The 19,615-nt window shown below is 34.2% G+C and overlaps 1 protein-coding gene across 18 annotated transcripts in view; it reads right to left on the bottom strand.

The window, feature by feature from the left end:
- LOC134251691 (protein scribble homolog) overlaps positions 1–19,615 on the bottom strand; it is a 34,604-nt gene that overhangs the window by 3,325 nt on the left and 11,664 nt on the right. For 2 of the 18 annotated variants that reach the window (XM_062734117.1, XM_062734115.1), the window contains exons 11-41: positions 19,431–19,546; positions 19,102–19,274; positions 18,547–18,612; positions 17,818–17,883; positions 16,991–17,103; positions 16,675–16,698; positions 16,191–16,307; positions 15,652–15,820; positions 15,204–15,442; positions 14,778–15,017; positions 14,299–14,475; positions 13,958–14,035; positions 13,684–13,797; positions 13,107–13,202; positions 12,646–12,738; positions 12,137–12,157; positions 10,464–10,544; positions 9,266–10,270; positions 8,967–9,083; positions 8,191–8,253; positions 7,822–8,040; positions 7,358–7,414; positions 6,385–6,453; positions 5,804–5,857; positions 5,141–5,392; positions 3,752–3,845; positions 2,803–2,824; positions 2,543–2,566; positions 1,887–2,039; positions 1,058–1,167; positions 724–767 (exon numbers count right to left, since the gene is read on the bottom strand). In XM_062734117.1, coding sequence (XP_062590101.1) covers positions 724–767; positions 1,058–1,167; positions 1,887–2,039; positions 2,543–2,566; positions 2,803–2,824; positions 3,752–3,845; positions 5,141–5,392; positions 5,804–5,857; positions 6,385–6,453; positions 7,358–7,414; positions 7,822–8,040; positions 8,191–8,253; positions 8,967–9,083; positions 9,266–10,270; positions 10,464–10,544; positions 12,137–12,157; positions 12,646–12,738; positions 13,107–13,202; positions 13,684–13,797; positions 13,958–14,035; positions 14,299–14,475; positions 14,778–15,017; positions 15,204–15,442; positions 15,652–15,820; positions 16,191–16,307; positions 16,675–16,698; positions 16,991–17,103; positions 17,818–17,883; positions 18,547–18,612; positions 19,102–19,274; positions 19,431–19,546 — 4,266 coding nt within the window. Of the gene's footprint in view, positions 1–368; positions 558–723; positions 768–1,057; positions 1,168–1,886; positions 2,040–2,542; positions 2,567–2,802; positions 2,825–3,751; positions 3,846–5,140; positions 5,393–5,803; positions 5,858–6,384; positions 6,454–7,357; positions 7,415–7,821; positions 8,041–8,190; positions 8,254–8,966; positions 9,084–9,265; positions 10,271–10,463; positions 10,545–12,136; positions 12,158–12,645; positions 12,739–13,106; positions 13,203–13,683; positions 13,798–13,957; positions 14,036–14,298; positions 14,476–14,777; positions 15,018–15,203; positions 15,443–15,651; positions 15,821–16,190; positions 16,308–16,674; positions 16,699–16,990; positions 17,104–17,817; positions 17,884–18,546; positions 18,613–19,101; positions 19,275–19,430; positions 19,547–19,615 lie in introns of all 18 variants that reach the window. The other 16 variants (XM_062734101.1, XM_062734102.1, XM_062734100.1 and 13 more) reach the window with 16 other exon arrangements.

Consider the following 19,615-nt stretch of genomic DNA (forward strand, 5'->3'; position numbering starts at 1 on the left):
AAGGTTGAGGTACATCACCAGTAAATGTCACCCACAACAAGCATGCCAATTGTCAAGTTAACCCAGAAACTATTTTCATGCAAAGTACGGACAGAAGCTCCGTTCACATACAGTGTACATACCAACACCACTACCACAACACAACAACAGAAACTGAAGTCCTAAGCAAAACATGGAAATTTAAGTAAAAAAGAGTCCACGGAATCATTTACTAGTGCACCAAAGTAAATCTGGGAAGCTCATGCCATGGCACTAAGTATCAAAATGGCCAACACTGTACAACAGCAAAAACTAAGAGCTCAGTCATGATAAACCACAAAAAAAAAAAAATAAAATTCAGGAAGGGCAGACATGACACCTAAAAATACCTCGTGTTCTACAGTTTTTTCAATGACTTGAATTGTTCTCAAAGATATTTTTCCTGTATTTTCATCCACAAACTCGACCGTTTTTAGCTGACATTTCTCATCGAGTACTCGTGACTTTTCCTGGACCCTAGTTTCCCCCTCTTTAGTTTGGACAGTTAGCTTTTTGTTCTGATAGGGACTTCGTGGACACTGGTCATTGTGCCAGAGACAAAAACATGGACATGGTTAGATAACATTCACAAATAAAAAGGTCAGCCAGGGCATCCAATGATTTAATTCTTGGTTAAATTCATAATTCCACTGTTAGTAAATTAATAATATATACAAAACTGATTGATGTGGTCTTAATGTTTACCTCTTGTTCTCCATTTGCACTGTGTTTTGCTGAATTGTCCTCATCTACAATGTAGTACAATAAGTTAAAGAAGAAGTAAGAAATTTAATCTTTGTTACTAGTTCATAATATTCCATTAAAGTGAATTTGGGCTCTAGCTTATACCTCATTAACAATATTTATCTGGACATTTTTCCATAGTCTGTAATAATTTTCTGATCAACTAAAATATGCTTAAAAATGGCTTGGTTTCAACTGGAGCCAATTCTTTAGTTTATACATTCACAGTGATGTACTTGTAATTGAACTGTGAGCAGTCTGGACTTGATTGAACTGTGGGAAGACTGAATCTTACCTGTGGTTCCAGCATCTGGCACAGTGGGCAGTTTAGACTTTTCCTGCATTTCTTTAGCCAACCCTATCACAGCCTGTGCCTTCATGGCATCAACCTCTAGTGACTTCATTCTACAAATTTTGCATCAAGAAATTTTTAAAGAAAGGAACAGTTTATAATAAATGAACCTTTTTGGGTTTCCCGAGTCTTTAAATGAAAGGGGGTAAAATACTAGAAAATAAAATTTCACAATTGTCTATATACCCACAACACAAGTAAATAGATTTGATACAAGTTCATTTAGCAACTACACAGCATTACTATATAACTGAAGTGTAGATAAATAAATATTGATTTTTCTACCTCTAATACCCCAGGACTAGGTGTAAAAAATGTTAATTCAAACAAGACATGTTAATCAGGTACAGAGAAAGCTCAAAAAATCCAAAACCAAATCATGAGGTGCCAAACCTCGACTAATCATGCACTCCACTGTTAAATAAATAATACTTCTTCCATCCAGCCTACTATCTTTAAAGGTAAGTTGATCATTCTAAATCATTAATATCAAACCATTAGTTGATGCATGATGATCAAAATAATAAGAATTAGATGGATGAAAATGTTATGTTAAATTGACTTTAAAATCCCAAGATTTTCTTTATTGATCGGTAAAATTTTTTGGAAATTATTAAATATATATATATTGATACAAAACAGAATGAATGAAGGATGAATTTCATGCCAAAAAGATTATATGTTTTCCAGTTTCATGATATGAAAACTTTTCTGGCTTCAGTCAATTTAACAGTGTCAAGCTCCTGAGTGATGATGATCGTGGTTGACAGACCTCGCTTGTCGCCACGCGGCCCTTTTATCGGCCTCCAATTCTCTTTGCTCCGCGGGGCTTAGTGGTTTTTCCAGTAGCCCTTCCTTTATCAGTCTTTCCTGGAGCCGTTTTTCGGCTTTGGCGGTTCGTACGACATAAGAACTTGAAGAGCTGCTATATCAAGATACAGAGAGACATACAAATAAAAGCCCCCGCAAAACACAGCACAGAAAAATAAACATTCAGCTTCACTTAAACTCACAGCAATCGTGCTCAGTGTGAAAAAACATTGGAGAGACTGAGAGAATAAATGAAGGAATATGATTAATTTGTACAGGTATTACATGGAAAGCTCTATCATATTACATGCTACTAGTATGAACATTAATCTGGTCTATAAAATAGTTATACAAACACATGCCAAATTTATAAAATCTGAAATTTCATGAAAATTCAACAAATGGGATAAAGGTTGTTTTTTTCTTTCTTTTTAGCAAAGCATTTTAGATTGAACGATGCTTGCATGCAAGTGCAGGTTGACATAACATTATTCTTTGTACCAAATCCCTTAGACATAATTCATGATTAAATCTTCTTTTTTTCCCCTAGCTTCACCTCCCAAACTCTATATGGTGATCAAGTGTGTGGGTTTCCTTTTTTAAAATAATTATTCCTACCTTTTCCCTTTCCATTTTAAGTTTCTAAAATTCATAATATATGTTCAATATAAACCATCCCAATTTACATTAGACTTTCCTTAAAAACAAAACCATTTGTCAAATTTAATTAAATGCTCCTACAGTAGACTATCAGAATGATAAATTCTATCTATTAAAGAAATAAAATTGTGTGGCCTACACAAGTAAATAAAATAGCTAAACTGATAATCAGTAATAGACAAGATAATGTAAACCACTACTACGTCTAAAATAATTACCTTTGTTGATCTGATGAATCCACTGAAATGAAAAGTTCAAATGAATTATACATATGACATAAACTAGCAAAATCTTAATTTACCTACATACACATTTGACTATCAAAAAATGATGTTTAATGTTCTTAAGTTCACTGATATTGATAAAAATAAAATTGTGTGGCCTACACATAATGACACAGGCACAGTGCACTTTAAATACATAGTATAGATAAAAAAATTGCAAAAAAATCTTCACATCAAAATGTCTTACATAGACATTTAAATGTGATAATCATAAATAATGGAATAGCATTATACAAATGAATGTAAAATAGGCAAAACTACTATGTACAACAGTTTAAGAGGAGTGTGCTGACAAACTGTTCATCTCTATCTTCAAAATAAGTGTACCCGGAAAAATTGAATTTTGTAATATGCACATCTACACATTGTGTCCTAAATACCTGCAAAGTTTGACGAAATTCTGTGCAGCGGTTTATGAGGAGTTGCTGACAAACTGTTCATCTATATTCAAGGTATGGCCACTGAAAAATTAAAAAAGTAATATGCAAATCTATACATTGTGTCCTAAATACCTCAAAGTTTGACGAAATTCTGTGCAGCGGTTTATGAGGAGTTGCGCTGACAAACTGTTCATCTCTATATTCAAGGAATCCCGGAAAAAATAATGGAATATAATATGCACATCTACACATTGTGACATAATACCTGCAAAAGATTTGGATGTTTTGTACATATATTAGCAAAACTAATTTACCATATACGGAATCGGAATTTCCTGGTAATATGCACATTACATACACATTTGACTATCAAAAAATAGCTGTTTATATGTTGCTTAAGTTCACATTTTGATATTGATCATACATCTGTACCATAGTAAAAAGTGCCCACAATATTAAATAATTCAAACAATTAGAAGCTGATAAATTACATTAATCCTTACCAGAATGTTCTTGTATCTCCTTTTCAAAGAAATGCTTCTTGTCGTTGAAAGACAGTTTTTCATTCTTTGGTATGGCATTGGTTAAATGTGATGTCTAAAAGGAAAACAGAGGTCCATGAGCCACAATGCTCAGCTGAATTAGCTAATGAATGTGTGGATAAGTTTCACTTCTCATAAAAGTCATCAATTTTGAGTTTCAATCATTTTAATTTCCAGTATCAACTTAATTTATAATGTTTACACAATCCAAAGGCAGTTTGTTTACATACTCAAACCTTTTGTTTTTCACTGGTTTATCTATTTTTTATGTTGACTCTTTCCCCCTACTAAGCTTTAATTTAACATGAGTGCCATCGTGTTTTTTTTTTTACTTGTTTCTGTCTTAAAGCTGCAGGTTTAAACTTTTAAATTTCTTGAAGTTTGAACAAACTTAAATTCATAATATATATAGGAAAGCTAGGTATTTCTCATGTTTGATTGGTCTAGTATTTCTGCAGGGGAAATCAAAACCATAAGAGACCTCAAACTTTGGTAAAGGAAAATTAAGGATGGAAAAACTTTGATCAGTAAAGTTCACTTGACCCTTTAAGTCTGGTGCATTAAAATTCAACATTCAGTAAACAAATGCTAAAATATCAAACCAAATGTGTTTGTGACAGTATACAGTGGACCTTCAGATATCCGGACGCCAGATATCCGGATGCTTCAGTATCCGGACGATTTTTCATCGGCACGGAATTTTTTAATGTCATTTTGTCTTGATTAACTGGTGATTCAGGTATCCGGATGCTTCATATATCCGGACAAATTGACTGGGAACCACAGCGTCCGGATAAATGAGGCTCCACTGTATCTCTCTTTACAGCTGATAACTACAGTTGAACTTTGGTATTTTGAACACCGATATCTCGAAAACAATACATATTTTGAAGTCCCAACCACTTATTCTTTTATTATTTTACCCTCAATACCTCGAATCCTCGGATATCTGGGAAGTTTTTTCTAGGTCCCATCGAGTTCGAGATAATGAAAATTGACTGTATATTCAGTCAATAATGTGTGAAAGTGTGACCTCATTCTACATGTATATGCATCTATTCTTTTAGTTTAGAAATCAAAACCAGTCATCATTCATGCTTTAAGATTTAACAAAAGAGAAAATCATAATGATACTGAAAAATACAAAACAAAATCATGCAGAAAAGAAAGTTTTTTGAGTTAAGCATATGCCAATAAAGAAATGTAGCACAAACACAAGTCCAAAATAAAATAAAACAAATCGGTTTTGGGGCTGAAAACACATGAGTAATGGCTTCCTGCTTGGACAGAAGACCACCATTTAACACAGAAAAACAACAATGATCTCCTTCCAGCATGACATTTAATTACCTTGGGAGGAACAGCAGGTTTGGCCAGGGGAATTCTAGACTGCTTTGGGGAGGCAACCTTTTTACCACCGGAAGGCATTCTTGATTGCTTGATTGGGTCCACAGGACTGAGAGGGCTCACCACCTCGGGTTTGGCTGGCAGTGGGGGTTTGGGGGGAGGACCTAGGTCCTCTAAACTCTCCGGCCGAGCTATGTACGAAGGTTTGGGTGGTACAGGTGGCCGTTTTGGTGGAATGGCTGGTTTAGCAGGCGGCTGATGTGAAAAAAGTCACAAGACATGATGCATGCAGGAAGATTTATAAGTCATGCACATACAATAATTTAGATTAGTATCATTCTATCAGGTATTTGTATATGAGACATACATTTTCATTCAAAACAAGAACTGTCATGCTTTTATAATTCATCAAGTAGTAAGGAAATGTTTCTTTATCTAAATGTGTTTTAATAAGAGTAATTGACAGTGATGGTGTAAAAACATTCTTTTAAAACTGTATAATATATCTAAGTGTAAAAAATTCTGTCTATATAATTTTGCAACATGCTGTCTCATTCTGTTCCAGAAAAGTGCCCACTTTTGATCCTTTTTTAAATAAACAAAAACCCTTCAACTTCTTACTTACAGAAAATGCATATGAATAGAAATGAATTCTGCCTAACTTACCAAAGGTGCAATTGTCACTGTTGTTTCTGGAGGCACTTGATTTTCTACCGAATTCTGCAAAAAAAATGTACAATCTATTAGTATAATGAAATAACAGAAATGGTTGTTCTAAAGTTGTGAAGAAACAAAAATATGAGACCAACCAAGGAGTTTGCATATCCATTCAGAAACAAATGAAAAACCCTTGGACATGCGGTATTCATGGTATACATACAGATATTTTGTACATATATTTTTAATATTAAGTTGAATCATATCATCACAATTAATATATTACACATATTAAATATAATCTCAATGATGATAAAAAATATTCTGTTAATTACTTACTAAGTTTATTTTTAAAACAATCAAACGAGGGACATATAGTTTACATTTTCGACGTTGAAAATTGCTCCAGATGATTATCTGAATTGTTTTGAAGTAATGTAAAAAACTTTGAATTTAATCAACCAACAACGCTTTCTATTCTTTATTCATATCCAAGTGCATGCTTCATCAAACACAAACATCAGCAGTAGAACTAATCTTATCTCCTAGCGAAATATAATGTATCAATTTCTTTAATACATATCACAAACCTGATTGACTGTGTTCTCAATGATATCATTTTCAATGGTCTCAGGAATTTTCTCATGCTGTTGCTGCCTCTGTAAAGAGAATGGGATAATTATTACTTCTGTAGGTCAGAATCAAGTCTGAATATCCGACTGATCTTATGAAATCATTATTGACAAGACTTTACCTTCTTGTAATAGTTCACACAGACATACATATGTGTAAATTTCTGATTGTTTTGTAACAGATTTTTTTTTCCCTTTTTATTAAACAAATTTTATAATGTGAAACACAGCAAAAAATGTGATCTTTCCTATTATACAGTGCTTCTAAAAGATAAGTAACAAACTTTAAAGTCTCTGACCATTTATCCCTTTTCAATGAAGAAATTTTTATATAGAATTAATTTAGTAATACTCTGTGCATGTGTTAGGAACTAAGGTTGTAGTTGAATAATACAGGATTTATCAATTCTCATTTCTCCTACTATTCTTTTTACCGGATGGCACCTTACAAGATCAAGCATATTTCAGATAACAATCAAGACAATGTGTGCATGTTATACTTATCCACTGATACCAGTACAAATGTACCTTTAACATTTGTTTTTTAACAAGTATTTACATAAAATAAGAAACAAATGGCAGTATATTATTCTTTTTTCTTAAAATCAGTTCAGCGCTTCATTGCTAAATTAAGCTACATGTATATCAGTAATCTTGACTACATGAGTCACACAATGGTTGTTTTCATTCATCTGAAAGGTTTTTTTTAATAATCTTTTTTCCTTTGTAAAACAATGATTTTCATAGTTTGTAGAGAGATACAATGATGATCTTGACTTTAAAAAATTACATATATTGTAGGTCAGTACTATAAGAAATTAAACACCCCTTACGATTGTTAACTGACAAAAAGGTATGAGCACAACAATGGCAACATGGGGTTAAAACACATAAGCCATGTCAATCATCATGAAACTGGGCGTGTACAAACCCTTAGCTCCGCCTCTTCCTCCTCCCACTGCTTGGCTTCTTTATTGGCTTCCTGTTCCTAGTAACACATAACAACAAACACATGCAGGTCAACAAAAACATGTATCTACCATCTACCAGGACTTGTAGTGCTGTTTGAAATTATAAAATTACGTCTACATAGATATTGTGAAACAAACTGGAAATAAGAATACACAGTCACCACAAGTCGCTGATGAGATCATCTACATAGGTTTGTGCTCAAGAGTGCAGCAATTAACAACATTAATTTAATTTTAGTTTTTCTAGAAAATCTACAATTAAACAACATCAGTATTTATAGGAAATAAGGATTAAATGCACAATGTATTTTCATTAATAGAGAAGAAAATCAGTACACATAAAGGATACAACAGGATAAATGGAAATAAAAGAGTTTGACAACAGCAAAACTTAAATCCACAAACTGGAGAAGCTCTGACCCACCTTCTTAATAATATCGAGATCATCGCCATCTCTGTCAATACTGGAGATGGAATCGCCCCGCCCCCTGGGAGGCATGGGGGCATTAGGGGAGTCAGGAGACTGCAGGTCAAGGGCGGGGTCAAAGCCATCAGAGACCATGATGACCATCTGATCACTAACACTTCTGAGGGCTCGGACCGCCTCCTGATGTGTGGCTCCAATAAGACTGGTACCATTCACCTATAAAGTACAGGTCATTTAACAATACAATGGTCCTATGTCCGGCAATAATGATCTAACAGTCCATTCATTTCATATTCTCATCATTTTTTACTTTTGATTTTGAAATACACTTTCTCATTACCGTACAAAGTAAAATGAGATTCATACCTCCAAGATTCTTTGTCCAACCTGAAGTCTGCCATCCCTTGCCACTGCACCATCACTGTTGATCTGCAATACAAACTTATAATTAACAACACTGTTGATTATACTACACAGTTCCAATAATTAGACATAACCAATAATTTTTCTTCCTACAAGTGTGTATCAGTGATTGATATGCAAGCATTAATTGAGAATCTTAGAGCAGTGCATGACAAAAATATAAATTTACATTTTTTCAATGCAAAAAAATGCAGTATGTATTAAATACATTGTAAATTAATTCTGGCATTGTCGTCTGTTTGTCAAACAGCCATGTACAAGCCATATGCTAAAGCCCTAGATTAGATTTGGATAAAACATTTATATTAAGTTGTTGCATATGATGTCCATGTCTTAAGGTTACATCATGATGTTAACTCAAGGCAAAAATTGCCAGGCAACAAAAAAAGTTAGAGTCAGGGATATAATTACTATCCCTTGAATGGATTCAAACTTCAGGACATTTGTATATTGCTGCTGAAAACTGAAAAGATTCTCATTTTCTTTGACTGAAGATCATATTTCAAAACTGGTCTCTGCATGTGCATAAAAAGTTGGAAAAATCACATCTGCATCTGAGGAGCCCTTTGTTTAGTTTGATTGTTTGCTGATCATGACTCAATATCTTATTTTTTTTAAAAATCAGTATCTCTACACAGTAGTTTTACTTGATTTATACAGTTAGACGATAGCCCACCGTGCGCACACCAGGTAAACCAGTATGATTTCCATTTACTAACCCGAGAGATGAAGATGCCCTCATCTGTCCTGTCTTTGGGATTAGCAGCATAACTCTTCACTCCACCTTTAATACTCATTCCTAATTTCTCTCCTGGGCCTTTCTCAACAATTAGTTCCTGTAAAAATAAGAAAAGTTTGTAAATCTACTGTAAATGTTAATTCTTAGGAGAAAACATCCTAAAACACAGAGTTTAATCTTTATACATTTAAAAATGCACAGTTTCCAAAGAATTACTCTCTGAATTGGAGGTTTAAAACAAAAGCAATATAAATATCTATTGATGAAATGTTCTCTAACCTTTAGGCCTGACGGTGGTGGATCATGCCGAACTTTGAGGTTAATTTCATAGGTCGGTGAAATCAACATCATCACAGCCTCCTGATGCGTGGCATTTGTTACGTCCCGATTATTGACAGACAAAATACGATCTCCGATTTTGAGATTTGTTTTGGATGCTGCTCCATCGGGAACGATTTTGGACACAAATACACCAGGTTCTTCCATTCCAAATGGATGACTTGAGTGATCACTACCACCCACAATACTGAGTCCTAAGGGACCACCTGCCTTCACAATAGTCACCTCCTCCATGGGATATTTAGAATCTACACTACTGACTTCATTATTACCTATATGATTTACAACAGAACTAGAATTGGGGGCAGATGTGTCCTTTGAAGAAGAATCCATCACAGATTTGCTGTCATGAGTGGTCTCTGTGTCACTTTTTATACTATTACGTTTTGTTATAAGGGAAGTAGGGAGTTTCATTTGTGAATACGGGGACGTTTCCTTCTTAATTTCTGTGGAAGTTTTTAGTGCACTTGTTGAGGATACACTAGGTGTAGAGGTCCTATTAAATCCTGGATACACAAATGTAGGGGGTCGCACAGAAGTTGTAGGGGGTGTGTTCCAATCTGAGGATATTCTCGGACTCGTCTGTGGGGAGGTGGGGTTTGGAGAAGAGAAAGATGAACCTAGGGATGACGGTGTGGGATATGTATAGGATGAGGGGATAGAAGCCGAGAATGGACTCGGACTGACAGAGGGACTCTTCTCCACCGCGTTACTGATGGGTGGGGTCTCTATAGGAGCTGGCTTGGCGGTGGGGAGTTTCTCATTCCAGGTGATCAGGGGCTGAGTCAGACTGTCCAGTTTCTGTCCAGTAGGGGGCTCGGTCTGGGCCTCCTCCGGGGAAACCACTTTCTCACGATAAACAACGAGTTTGATCTCCTTATCGATTCCTGTCAGTAGAGCTACAGCCTGGTCATGCCTGGCATCCTGTAAGTCTACATCATTGATCTGAAATACAGAGGATAGGAACAGGTAATTTATTGTAACAAAAGACCATGGAGTTTGTCAAAAGTAGGTAGAACCAAAGTGACTTAAATTTCAGTGCATTATTCTATACATGTTTAAACAATGTTTAACGAAATGCTGAAGAATTTTCCAGCATTACTAAAAGCCTTGTTTCACTGAGTAGTGAATAACTTACAGATATAATTCGATCTCCTACTTTCAGATTACCATCCATCTGAGCTGCCCCTCCATCCACAATACGGGAGATGTAAATAGCCTGTTAGAAACATAGCACCTTATAAAATACTAAGGAAAAGATTTTTTTGCTTTCTATCACTTCATAAATTTGAATGAACACTAAAGATGACAAAAACAAATCTTACCAACAAAACACACACAAAATCTGAATTGTACAAAACAAATCTACACCAAGGATAGCGATGAAATCAAGAAATATTTTAAAGGTCAGAATCTGCCCATCTCTTAATAAATAAATTCATTAAAAATCAACTCCAATTCTTTAAATATCCCTTCAATAGGCAATCATGCAGTATTTTCAAATTCAGTGATAAATCTTACATGCTGTTCATTTGGGAACCAAAGGTGAATATAATATCAATATCATTAATGCAATAATGTCGAAACTATTCTGTTAACTGGGTATTCAATGTCAAAATGCACTTTAGACTATCTGAAATCTTTAATTCATGGGGCAGTCTGCATTCAGGTGGTAATTTACTCTACACAATGTGCATGTGACTTAAAAATATTTGCTAAATCTATTTTGGTATTTGAATGCAATGCATCAATGAAAAAAAAAAATCAAAATTAAAGGAAGTTAAGGTTTATCAAGTCAGTCAAGATCTAAGAACCTGTTTTAAAACTGATCCTTATTCCAATGACAAGGTTATTCAATGAGAAAAAGAAGACTGGCTTTTTTTAATGTACATGTATTTCTTACAATTTCATTGGTTGCATTTTATGGACATTTCAATTCGCTCAATAAGCACTCAAGTTTTGAGTTGGTGCAACACATGTAGTACATATCATAATACACATAGTTTCATTTTGACTCATTGAGTATGATACACATGTATATATCAAAAGAGAATGAAGCAACTGCCAGAAGATATTAACAAATTACAGCCAAAATTATATCTTAAATGCCAAACAAACACCTACTAGGCACTTTATATTGAAGCTAATATGAATATCAACAATTTTAATCAGTTTTCTTTTCTCATAACTGTGAAGTAATTTAGAATTTGATAACTGAATCTTCCAATGAGTAACATTTCAACTGGAACTTCTAACTTATTTAGAGAACTTATATTTATCATTTGATAAAAAGGAATGAAAAGATACCCTATATGTACAAGAAATAATTAAAGAATACCAAGAAATATTTTTACTAAAAAAGATTACACAAGACTTTACCATAACTACATTAAGAGTTGGATAATTAGACATTTGACGGACACCATTAAATAGTGAGAGAAAAACTAACACTGACTACTGACAATTTAAAGTATTTAGTTTAAGCTGTTGTAAGACAATAAAATCAAAAACCTAAGATGTTTTTAGTCTTTAAAACTAATAAATTATTTGTCACTGGAACTGAAATACATTCATGCTTACAAAAAATCTATATAAATTTGAAATCTTTGTTGATTTCTTTTTTTATATCCCGAACTGTCAATGTTTTGTTTTTTTTTTTTTAACAAGGAATAAAGCTAATTTAGTTAGGTAAAAACTCAAGATATGTTCTAAACTTAAAGGTCATGGTCAGAACTCAAAAACTCATGCCGGCTGAGGGTGAACAAAAACTGACTTGGATATCACGCCTAAAACATGCCAGACAATACCAACCTCTAAGAACTCATAGATATGCTGCAAAATTATTCAAATCAGCAAATTATGATGATGTGTATACCAAATGACAACCAGTTAAATCAATTAAACCATGGTAACAAAAGCTATAAGAAGCATGCTAAGTAGATACAAATTTTCATCAATTTTTTCTTCATTCATTATATTAACTTCATAAGAGGCAAATGCCCAAAACTATTTTGTTTCCAAATGTTTTAACCATTATATATGTATCTAAATCTGACAACAAAAATATACTTTATATATACAAAAATTCAAACTCAAAGCAAACACAAAATAAAAAGTAAGTAAGGAGAAAAAAACACAACTTAATATACAAGTACCACATTGACAAAACAAAATTTTTATTTGCTTCAAATGTTTGGGGAAAAAAATACTTTAATGCAGAACATAAATTATTAATGAATGACCAACTGAAGAGAAATTGACTGATGAAATGAAGAATGAATAACCAAATGCATACGAATGTTTGGATATTATCTATTCACCTGATTGTTTCCTTTGAATGGCACAGATCCCCTCCCTCCAGCAATACTGAAACCCAGGCCTGCCTGGTCTCTCTTCAATGTGGTGCTGATCGTCTAAAACAATTATTATAGGGAAATAATCAAATCACTCATGATCGTCTAAAACAATTATTATAGGGAAATAATCAAATCACTCATGAGTATGTACTAAATTCAGATTTAATCATTCTTGAAAGCTCCTTCTCAGCTCTTATTTTGAAATTATGCTTATTTTTCTCAAGATGATCTTTAATTGACAAGCATAAAAATTGTGTGCATGGATGCTACTTTCACAATAAGAGTAGATCTAAATGTTAAATCCCTCAAATATCTCAGCTTGAGTTAAATTCCCTCAAATATCTCAGCTTGACTATATATTCAAAGAAAGGGTCTACAGGATATGACTTTCTCTTGCCAAACACAACAGACCAGATGAGACCTACCTCTCCATAAATTTCCATGCCTGGCTCGGAATCGAAAGTAACAGTAGCGAAACCAGTATTGCTGATCTCTTCCTTCTCAGGCTCTTCTTCTTCCTCCTACAGGGTTTAAAGCAGTTTTAGATTTAGTATATTTTTACAATAAATTAATCTTACATGAATAGAAATTTAACTTTTGACTTACTGTAAACCAACTTTTATTCGCGTGCGAGAAATTTTCGCGAGTTTCGCGAGAGCCTCGTCATCGCGAATATTTCTCGCCGCGAACGGGTCCTTAAAGTCTCTTTTTCTATTAAAACGACTTGATTGCGAAAATTCATCGTCGCGAACTAGTTTACACACGGTAAATCGCGAAATAAAGTCGTCGCGAATAAAAGTTGGTTTACAGTATATTTGAACTTCAATACCTCAAACTCTGGTATCTCAATTATATGTGCAATGGTTATGATGATGTGAGTTAGAAGTCCCAAGCACCTTTTCTTTACATATCTAAACCTCAATATCACAAAGACTTTTCTTGGTTTCATTTAAATAATATGAATATAAAGAGTAAAATGATAATTTGAATTGACTTTCTAACCTCTTCCTTGGGAATTTTCTCTCTCCCTAGCACCATGACAATGTTATTTCCTGCTGTCTTTAATACATCAACAGCATCATAATGATCAGCATTAACCAAACTCTCTCCATTAACCTACAAACAAAGGTACAGTTAAAAAAAAAATTAAAATCATAGTTTCCTTTCAATTTTGACAATTGGCTTTAGAGTACACAATACTTGTGAAGACTGAGATTAAGTTGATATATAAAATTTCCAAATCAAAACATTAAAATATTATTAAATAATGGAATACCGAAATAAGCTTATCCCCTACAACAACTCCTGCCTTTCCTGCTGGCCCATCTTCAGACACTCGTGATATAAACACACCCTGTAGATAATTGTCTAAACTATATACATTGTTCAAATATTTATGTATATCGTACTGCACAGGTATGTATACATCTACACACACGTCATACCATGCACATATGTACAATTATGCATATATCATTTTTTTTTTAAACAGAATACATTAACTGACTAATACATATGTAAAATTAGGATATTTTCTGTTTTTCAAAATAAAATTATTTCTTATATTATACTTCTTCTAATACACATTAGTTTGATCTTCTTCAGTAAGATCAGTACCTCGTCGTTTCCCTTGAAGGGGGTTGATCCTCTCCCTCCCGCTATACTGATACCCAGCCCCTGTCCGGGCTGACGAGATATGTGTACCGTTACCTCCTCTTCTTCGTAATCTGGTACCGACTCCATCGTCAGTTCTAGCTGACCTACACGTGTTCCCTCATATGACTCCTCCTCTGGCTGTCAATCAAATGTAAACAGACTGCAACATCATTCAAATTACATAAGCTAATTCTTTTCAATTTAAGAAGTAAAATACTCTGCTTGTTCAGCCTTAGGTATTTTCATACAATTTCACAAGAATAGCTACTGTAAAAGTTACATTTTGTTTTATCCATTTAATGTGGTTCCTAATTAAAGACTTTTTAAAAAAAAATTCTTACACACTTAAATTCACTGGTAGACACTACAATATCTATGATCATCAATCACTAAGATTTTAATGGTAGACTTCTCCATTACATGTATATATGGCCACCTACCACTTCTAACTCCTCCTCTTCTTCTTCCTCCTCTTCCTCGGAGGCAGCCTTTTCCTCCTCTTCCTCCTGAGCCTTCTTTGCTGCTAGGATCCTCATCACCTCTTCCTTTGCCTCCTCACTCTTATCCCTGTCAATTCGTTTGTCTCGTTTGTAGAATGGCGTGTCCCTCCTACGTAGTCTAGGAGTGTGTTTCTCGTCACTGTCACCAGTGTCAAACCCTACCTGCCTCCTCTGCCCTTCCTACAACACAATCAAGTAGTTTTTATTTATTTCTAGTTGAAAATCTTATGGAAACACATAAGCTTTCAAGATGAACTCTGACCTAAATTCCTTTAAATATGTGACCTACTTTCTCTTAAATTCAAGTGTTGTGAGATTAAAACTTCTCCTGCTTAATGTTGAAATGCTACACAGGACAGTATTTACCTCATCAGAGTCGGGCATCTCTGAACGGACAACGATCTCCTCTGTTGGAGAAGTCTCTACATCAGAGGCATCAGACTCCTCATGCCCATTGACCCGCGGTGAGGTCGGGGTGTAGGTGACTATAGTGGGGTCAATAGACACCTCCTTAAACAAGGGTTGGGTCTCTGACGGAGACTCTTCCTCTGAGCTCACCTCCTGGTGTTGATTTTCCTGTCGTGGGGGACCCTCAAGTTCTGGAGCTAGAAACGATTCATCATTGTTAATCTCACATTCAGTTTTCTACCTTTGCCCGATTACAGACAAATTGTAATAAAAATACTGAAAAACTTCTAGTTCATTATTACTTGGCAATATCCTCACATTATCTGATACACAATTAACATGTTCTAAGGACAAATTAAAATTCAGTTGTTTAAATAACGATGATTTATAGTACTGAGGTACTTACTTCTAATTGTAGCAGGTTCATCAATAAGAGTGACCGTCTTTTTCTCGGGTATGATGACCCTAGGGGGAGCAGCTTGAGGCAGTGGTTCCTTTTCAGGGGGAGGAGGTATCTCAATTTCCATGATACCACGATACTCAGGGTCTCTTCGAGGGACAAACCCTTCATCTTCCTGTATGCCAAAAACAATGCTTTAGAACATGTGCATTTACTGATAAAACCACTGACATTGAACATTGACAGTGAACAAATGCAACAGGTTTCTCAAGACATAACAGAAAAAAAAAATCAAGCAAATGTTACCAAGTAAATTTCTAGCCAGAATGGTTTATCTAGAGATAGTTTAATGTATTACATTAACAATCACTGGTGATAAATGTACTAAGATGCTAATCAAAAACAAATATAACGACTAGCAGTGCAAAACAAAATTGCTGACACTTTTAATTATTATTATAAAATATCTATTAGTTATTACATACTGGAAAACTATCTACAGATTTTGTTTAACTTAATGATAATTTTAACAAACTGTAAAGTACCGGTTTCTTTTCTTGGTGAGGAATGATGTGGCCATCGATGCTGGATCTACCCTTTGGTAACTTAGGATGCCTTCTTTTGAGGTCGGCAGGATGAGGAGTGTTATGTCGCAAAAATTTCTGAGAATGAAAAAAGTCAGAGAGGCTATGTTTAAAGAGATGAAAACATTCCAAGGCAACTTAAAGACACATGCAATAAAGACTGTATATGTTTGACAGAGCATTCCTGATGATAATGAAAAGATGATTTAAGATACAACATTACCAGTTTCTTTGTTAGGAATTGTTATGAAGCACAGAAAATAATAAAGAAATCTGATAAAATTTCATTTCAAAATGTATATGTACAAGACTGGTGTATATACATGTAATTATAACACTTAAGTATAAAAAGAAACTAAGAAATTGGAAATAACATTCAAATAAAGCAATTTAAATTCAGAACGTCATTGTTTTGTTAAAATAAAAAGTTTTTGAAAAATTTTACCTTTGGTATACAGAAAAAACAGCTCTATAAGATTGAAACAAATACAATACATGGCTGCCGGTTAATTTACCAGAATTCATGCAATTTTATTTTAATCGATGAATGAGATGTGAATGTTTTTTGAATACAAATTTTCTATCTTTAATAAATTAGAAGTATTGTCAGTAATTTGGATTTTTTATTTGACTTGCACAAAAAGCACTCTTCATTTAAGTGAATGTTAGGAAATGTCAACATATAAATGGTCAGTAAGTTTGATTCCTGATGCTCTTGATTAGAGAGAATATGTCTGTATAGTGTGTTGTGTTAGACTTACCCCCTCCCCTTCCCCCTCACTGTCAGATTCAGCTGGTACATTCCAGGTGATGACACTATCTCTCTGTTTTACTGGTTCATCAAAGTCAACCTCTGGGCTATACTCAGGTAAATCTAAAATACATACACAAAAATGAGGATAATGTAGGACAGATGAATCATAAAACACAGATTTATACTTTACACTTTCTGTAGTAAAAATATCAAATGTTATGAATTTCTGTCAAATTTGTCCACAAAAGTCATTTCAACAATACTATTTAAATTAAGTATTTTCATAGTAGTACTACGAATCCCATCTACCTTTTCCCGACAACAGAAAAATATAAAGCTTTCATGCCTTAAAGATTTAGAGCACTTGAATACATGAGTCCACCAACTAGTCTAAATTTTATCATCCCAAAGTTACATGTAAGTAGTTTGTTAGTAACAATTACAGGTACAATTTAATATTTCTCTTGAGAGAAATGTTTGGTTAGATCATTAATCAACAAGGGACATCAGGAAAGAGGATCCAGGGTTTAGAGAAACAATTATGTGAACTACAGCATTACAGTGGAAGAAAACCATAGCAAGATTGCAAATAAAAAAAACCCCACTTATTTTTACATCCTTTATTAATACATAGACTTGGTAATATGTGTATGTTAAAAATTATTACTTTTTCTCCAAGCCTTCATGAAAATTACCCTTAACCAATGTCTGAATTATCAAATGCTGAATATTATGTGGTTTAGTTGATCACAGCTTGACCAATGATCAGCCATTACGACCATGCCTAAGCCCTAGTTTTCAGGCCTAGCTAGGTTCTATATGCGTCGTACTAACCTCGGTCTAGTTTATAGTTCAGACGACTGTCTTGATCAGTAGTAGTGCTGCCATTTAACATATTCTCTGTAAAACAGGTCAAGCAAGAAGCATGTCAACCACATCCCAAAATCAAAAGCAGTGAGCCAATGTTAAAACATTACACAATAGATCAAGAGGATGAGTAACTACACCGAGACTTTTAATGTAGGAAAAAGATAGAATATTTATCAATAGGGTAGGTTAAATTAAAGAGTTAAAGATACTTGTTAATTAGAAGTCATATACAATTTATCAGTATAAGTGAACAACAAAGAAAGCATTTCTATACTATGCACATACTATACTACATATGTATTATCTAAGAAAGAAAGCAGGATTGCTATGCACTTCTGTTAAAAATTGCCATTAAAGCTACACACATCACATTTTACTCAAATATTTTATTGTAAAGTGAATTGTCGACTTTGTCAAACCAAGTAATTTTTTTTATCTTTCAAAATTTTAAAAGAGAACTAAAATATTCAATAATTTCTGATCTACCACCACAATTTAATTTTTTTTTTTTTGGAAGGGGAGGGGGGGGAGTCTTTTTGAGAAGAAACAAATGCTCTATCAAAATCCTGAGATCTTAGTATTTAACAGTGCATTGACTACATGGAGATGTATAAATGCTGAGGCAGAGAAAGAGCCATGGCAGATTGTGACATAGGTAGCAAGCTATCAGCGAGAGAAGCCAGGCAAACAGACCTCTGTCAACATTGTAGCTTAGGCGACTGTCTCGATCGGTAGCTATGCTGCCTTTCAGAAGGTTTTCTACAACAAAAATCCCACATCAGTGGACAAATGTGGGAACACTGCATGCATGTATGTTCAATTTCCAGACTTAGATCACTTAAGTTTACTGTGCTTTGCTCCAAAAACATGTGCATAGAAAAACTATGTAAGTTAAGATAGAAGAAATGGCTACCATGCAGTCAACTGAAACTGGGCTAAATTCACGTTCATAAAAAGTTGACAACTCTTCAATGGATAGGATTTTTAATAATTTTCCATTAGGATAAATTAATTTAGGGGTCTAGAATTACAATATTTTTCCTATGACAGAGTGAAAATCCATATCATGATACTTAAATACATATACATTTAAAAATGATGGAATATATATTAAATACAATTTGATTATATGTGTATGTATAAAGTAGTTGAATTTTCCTTGAAAAAAAAAAACCCATAAATTCTTGACCCCCGAGTCTACAAACACACTGTTTAGAAATTTAAAGCTAATTAAGACCAGCCCCTTACCCATGCTTTCTGTGTGGAAGCCTTGTTGAGGCAGGAGAAAACAAGTCAAAACATGTTGTCCCGTCCTCTCATCGAAATCTGTCTGAAACTTTAACATCGGCTTGGCCTGGTTCTCCGAGAGCCATAGAGCCTTCAGGTGGAGATTGGTGATTGTAATGGGAAGATACTCAAGCCTGGCAAAGACAAAAGAAATAGAGCATGACGAGAATTTTAGTATGGGACTGTATCCCAGGCAAATACTATTTCAGTTCTTATTTTCACACTTCTTTATCTTCATTTTGTAACAAGTACTCCTAGCTGACAGCTGGTATAAGTTAAACATTTCTTACTTATTCCCTGACACGTCTAATACATGGAGTTCCTTCAGGTTCCCTAACTCCTGTGGCAGCCTCAGTAGTCGGTTGTCACGTAATGACAGCACATTAAGTCGAACACACTGTCCAATCTGATCAACAAGTCTCATATTAATTCAGGAAAAGGAAGAATTTTACTACAGCATACACAAGCATAGATT

The sequence above is a fragment of the Saccostrea cucullata genome, unplaced genomic scaffold, assembly GCF_032062105.1.
Source record: "Saccostrea cucullata isolate Sc308-1 unplaced genomic scaffold, CSIRO_AGI_Scuc_v1 ctg168, whole genome shotgun sequence".
NCBI classification, from domain to species: Eukaryota; Metazoa; Mollusca; class Bivalvia; order Ostreida; family Ostreidae; genus Saccostrea; species Saccostrea cuccullata.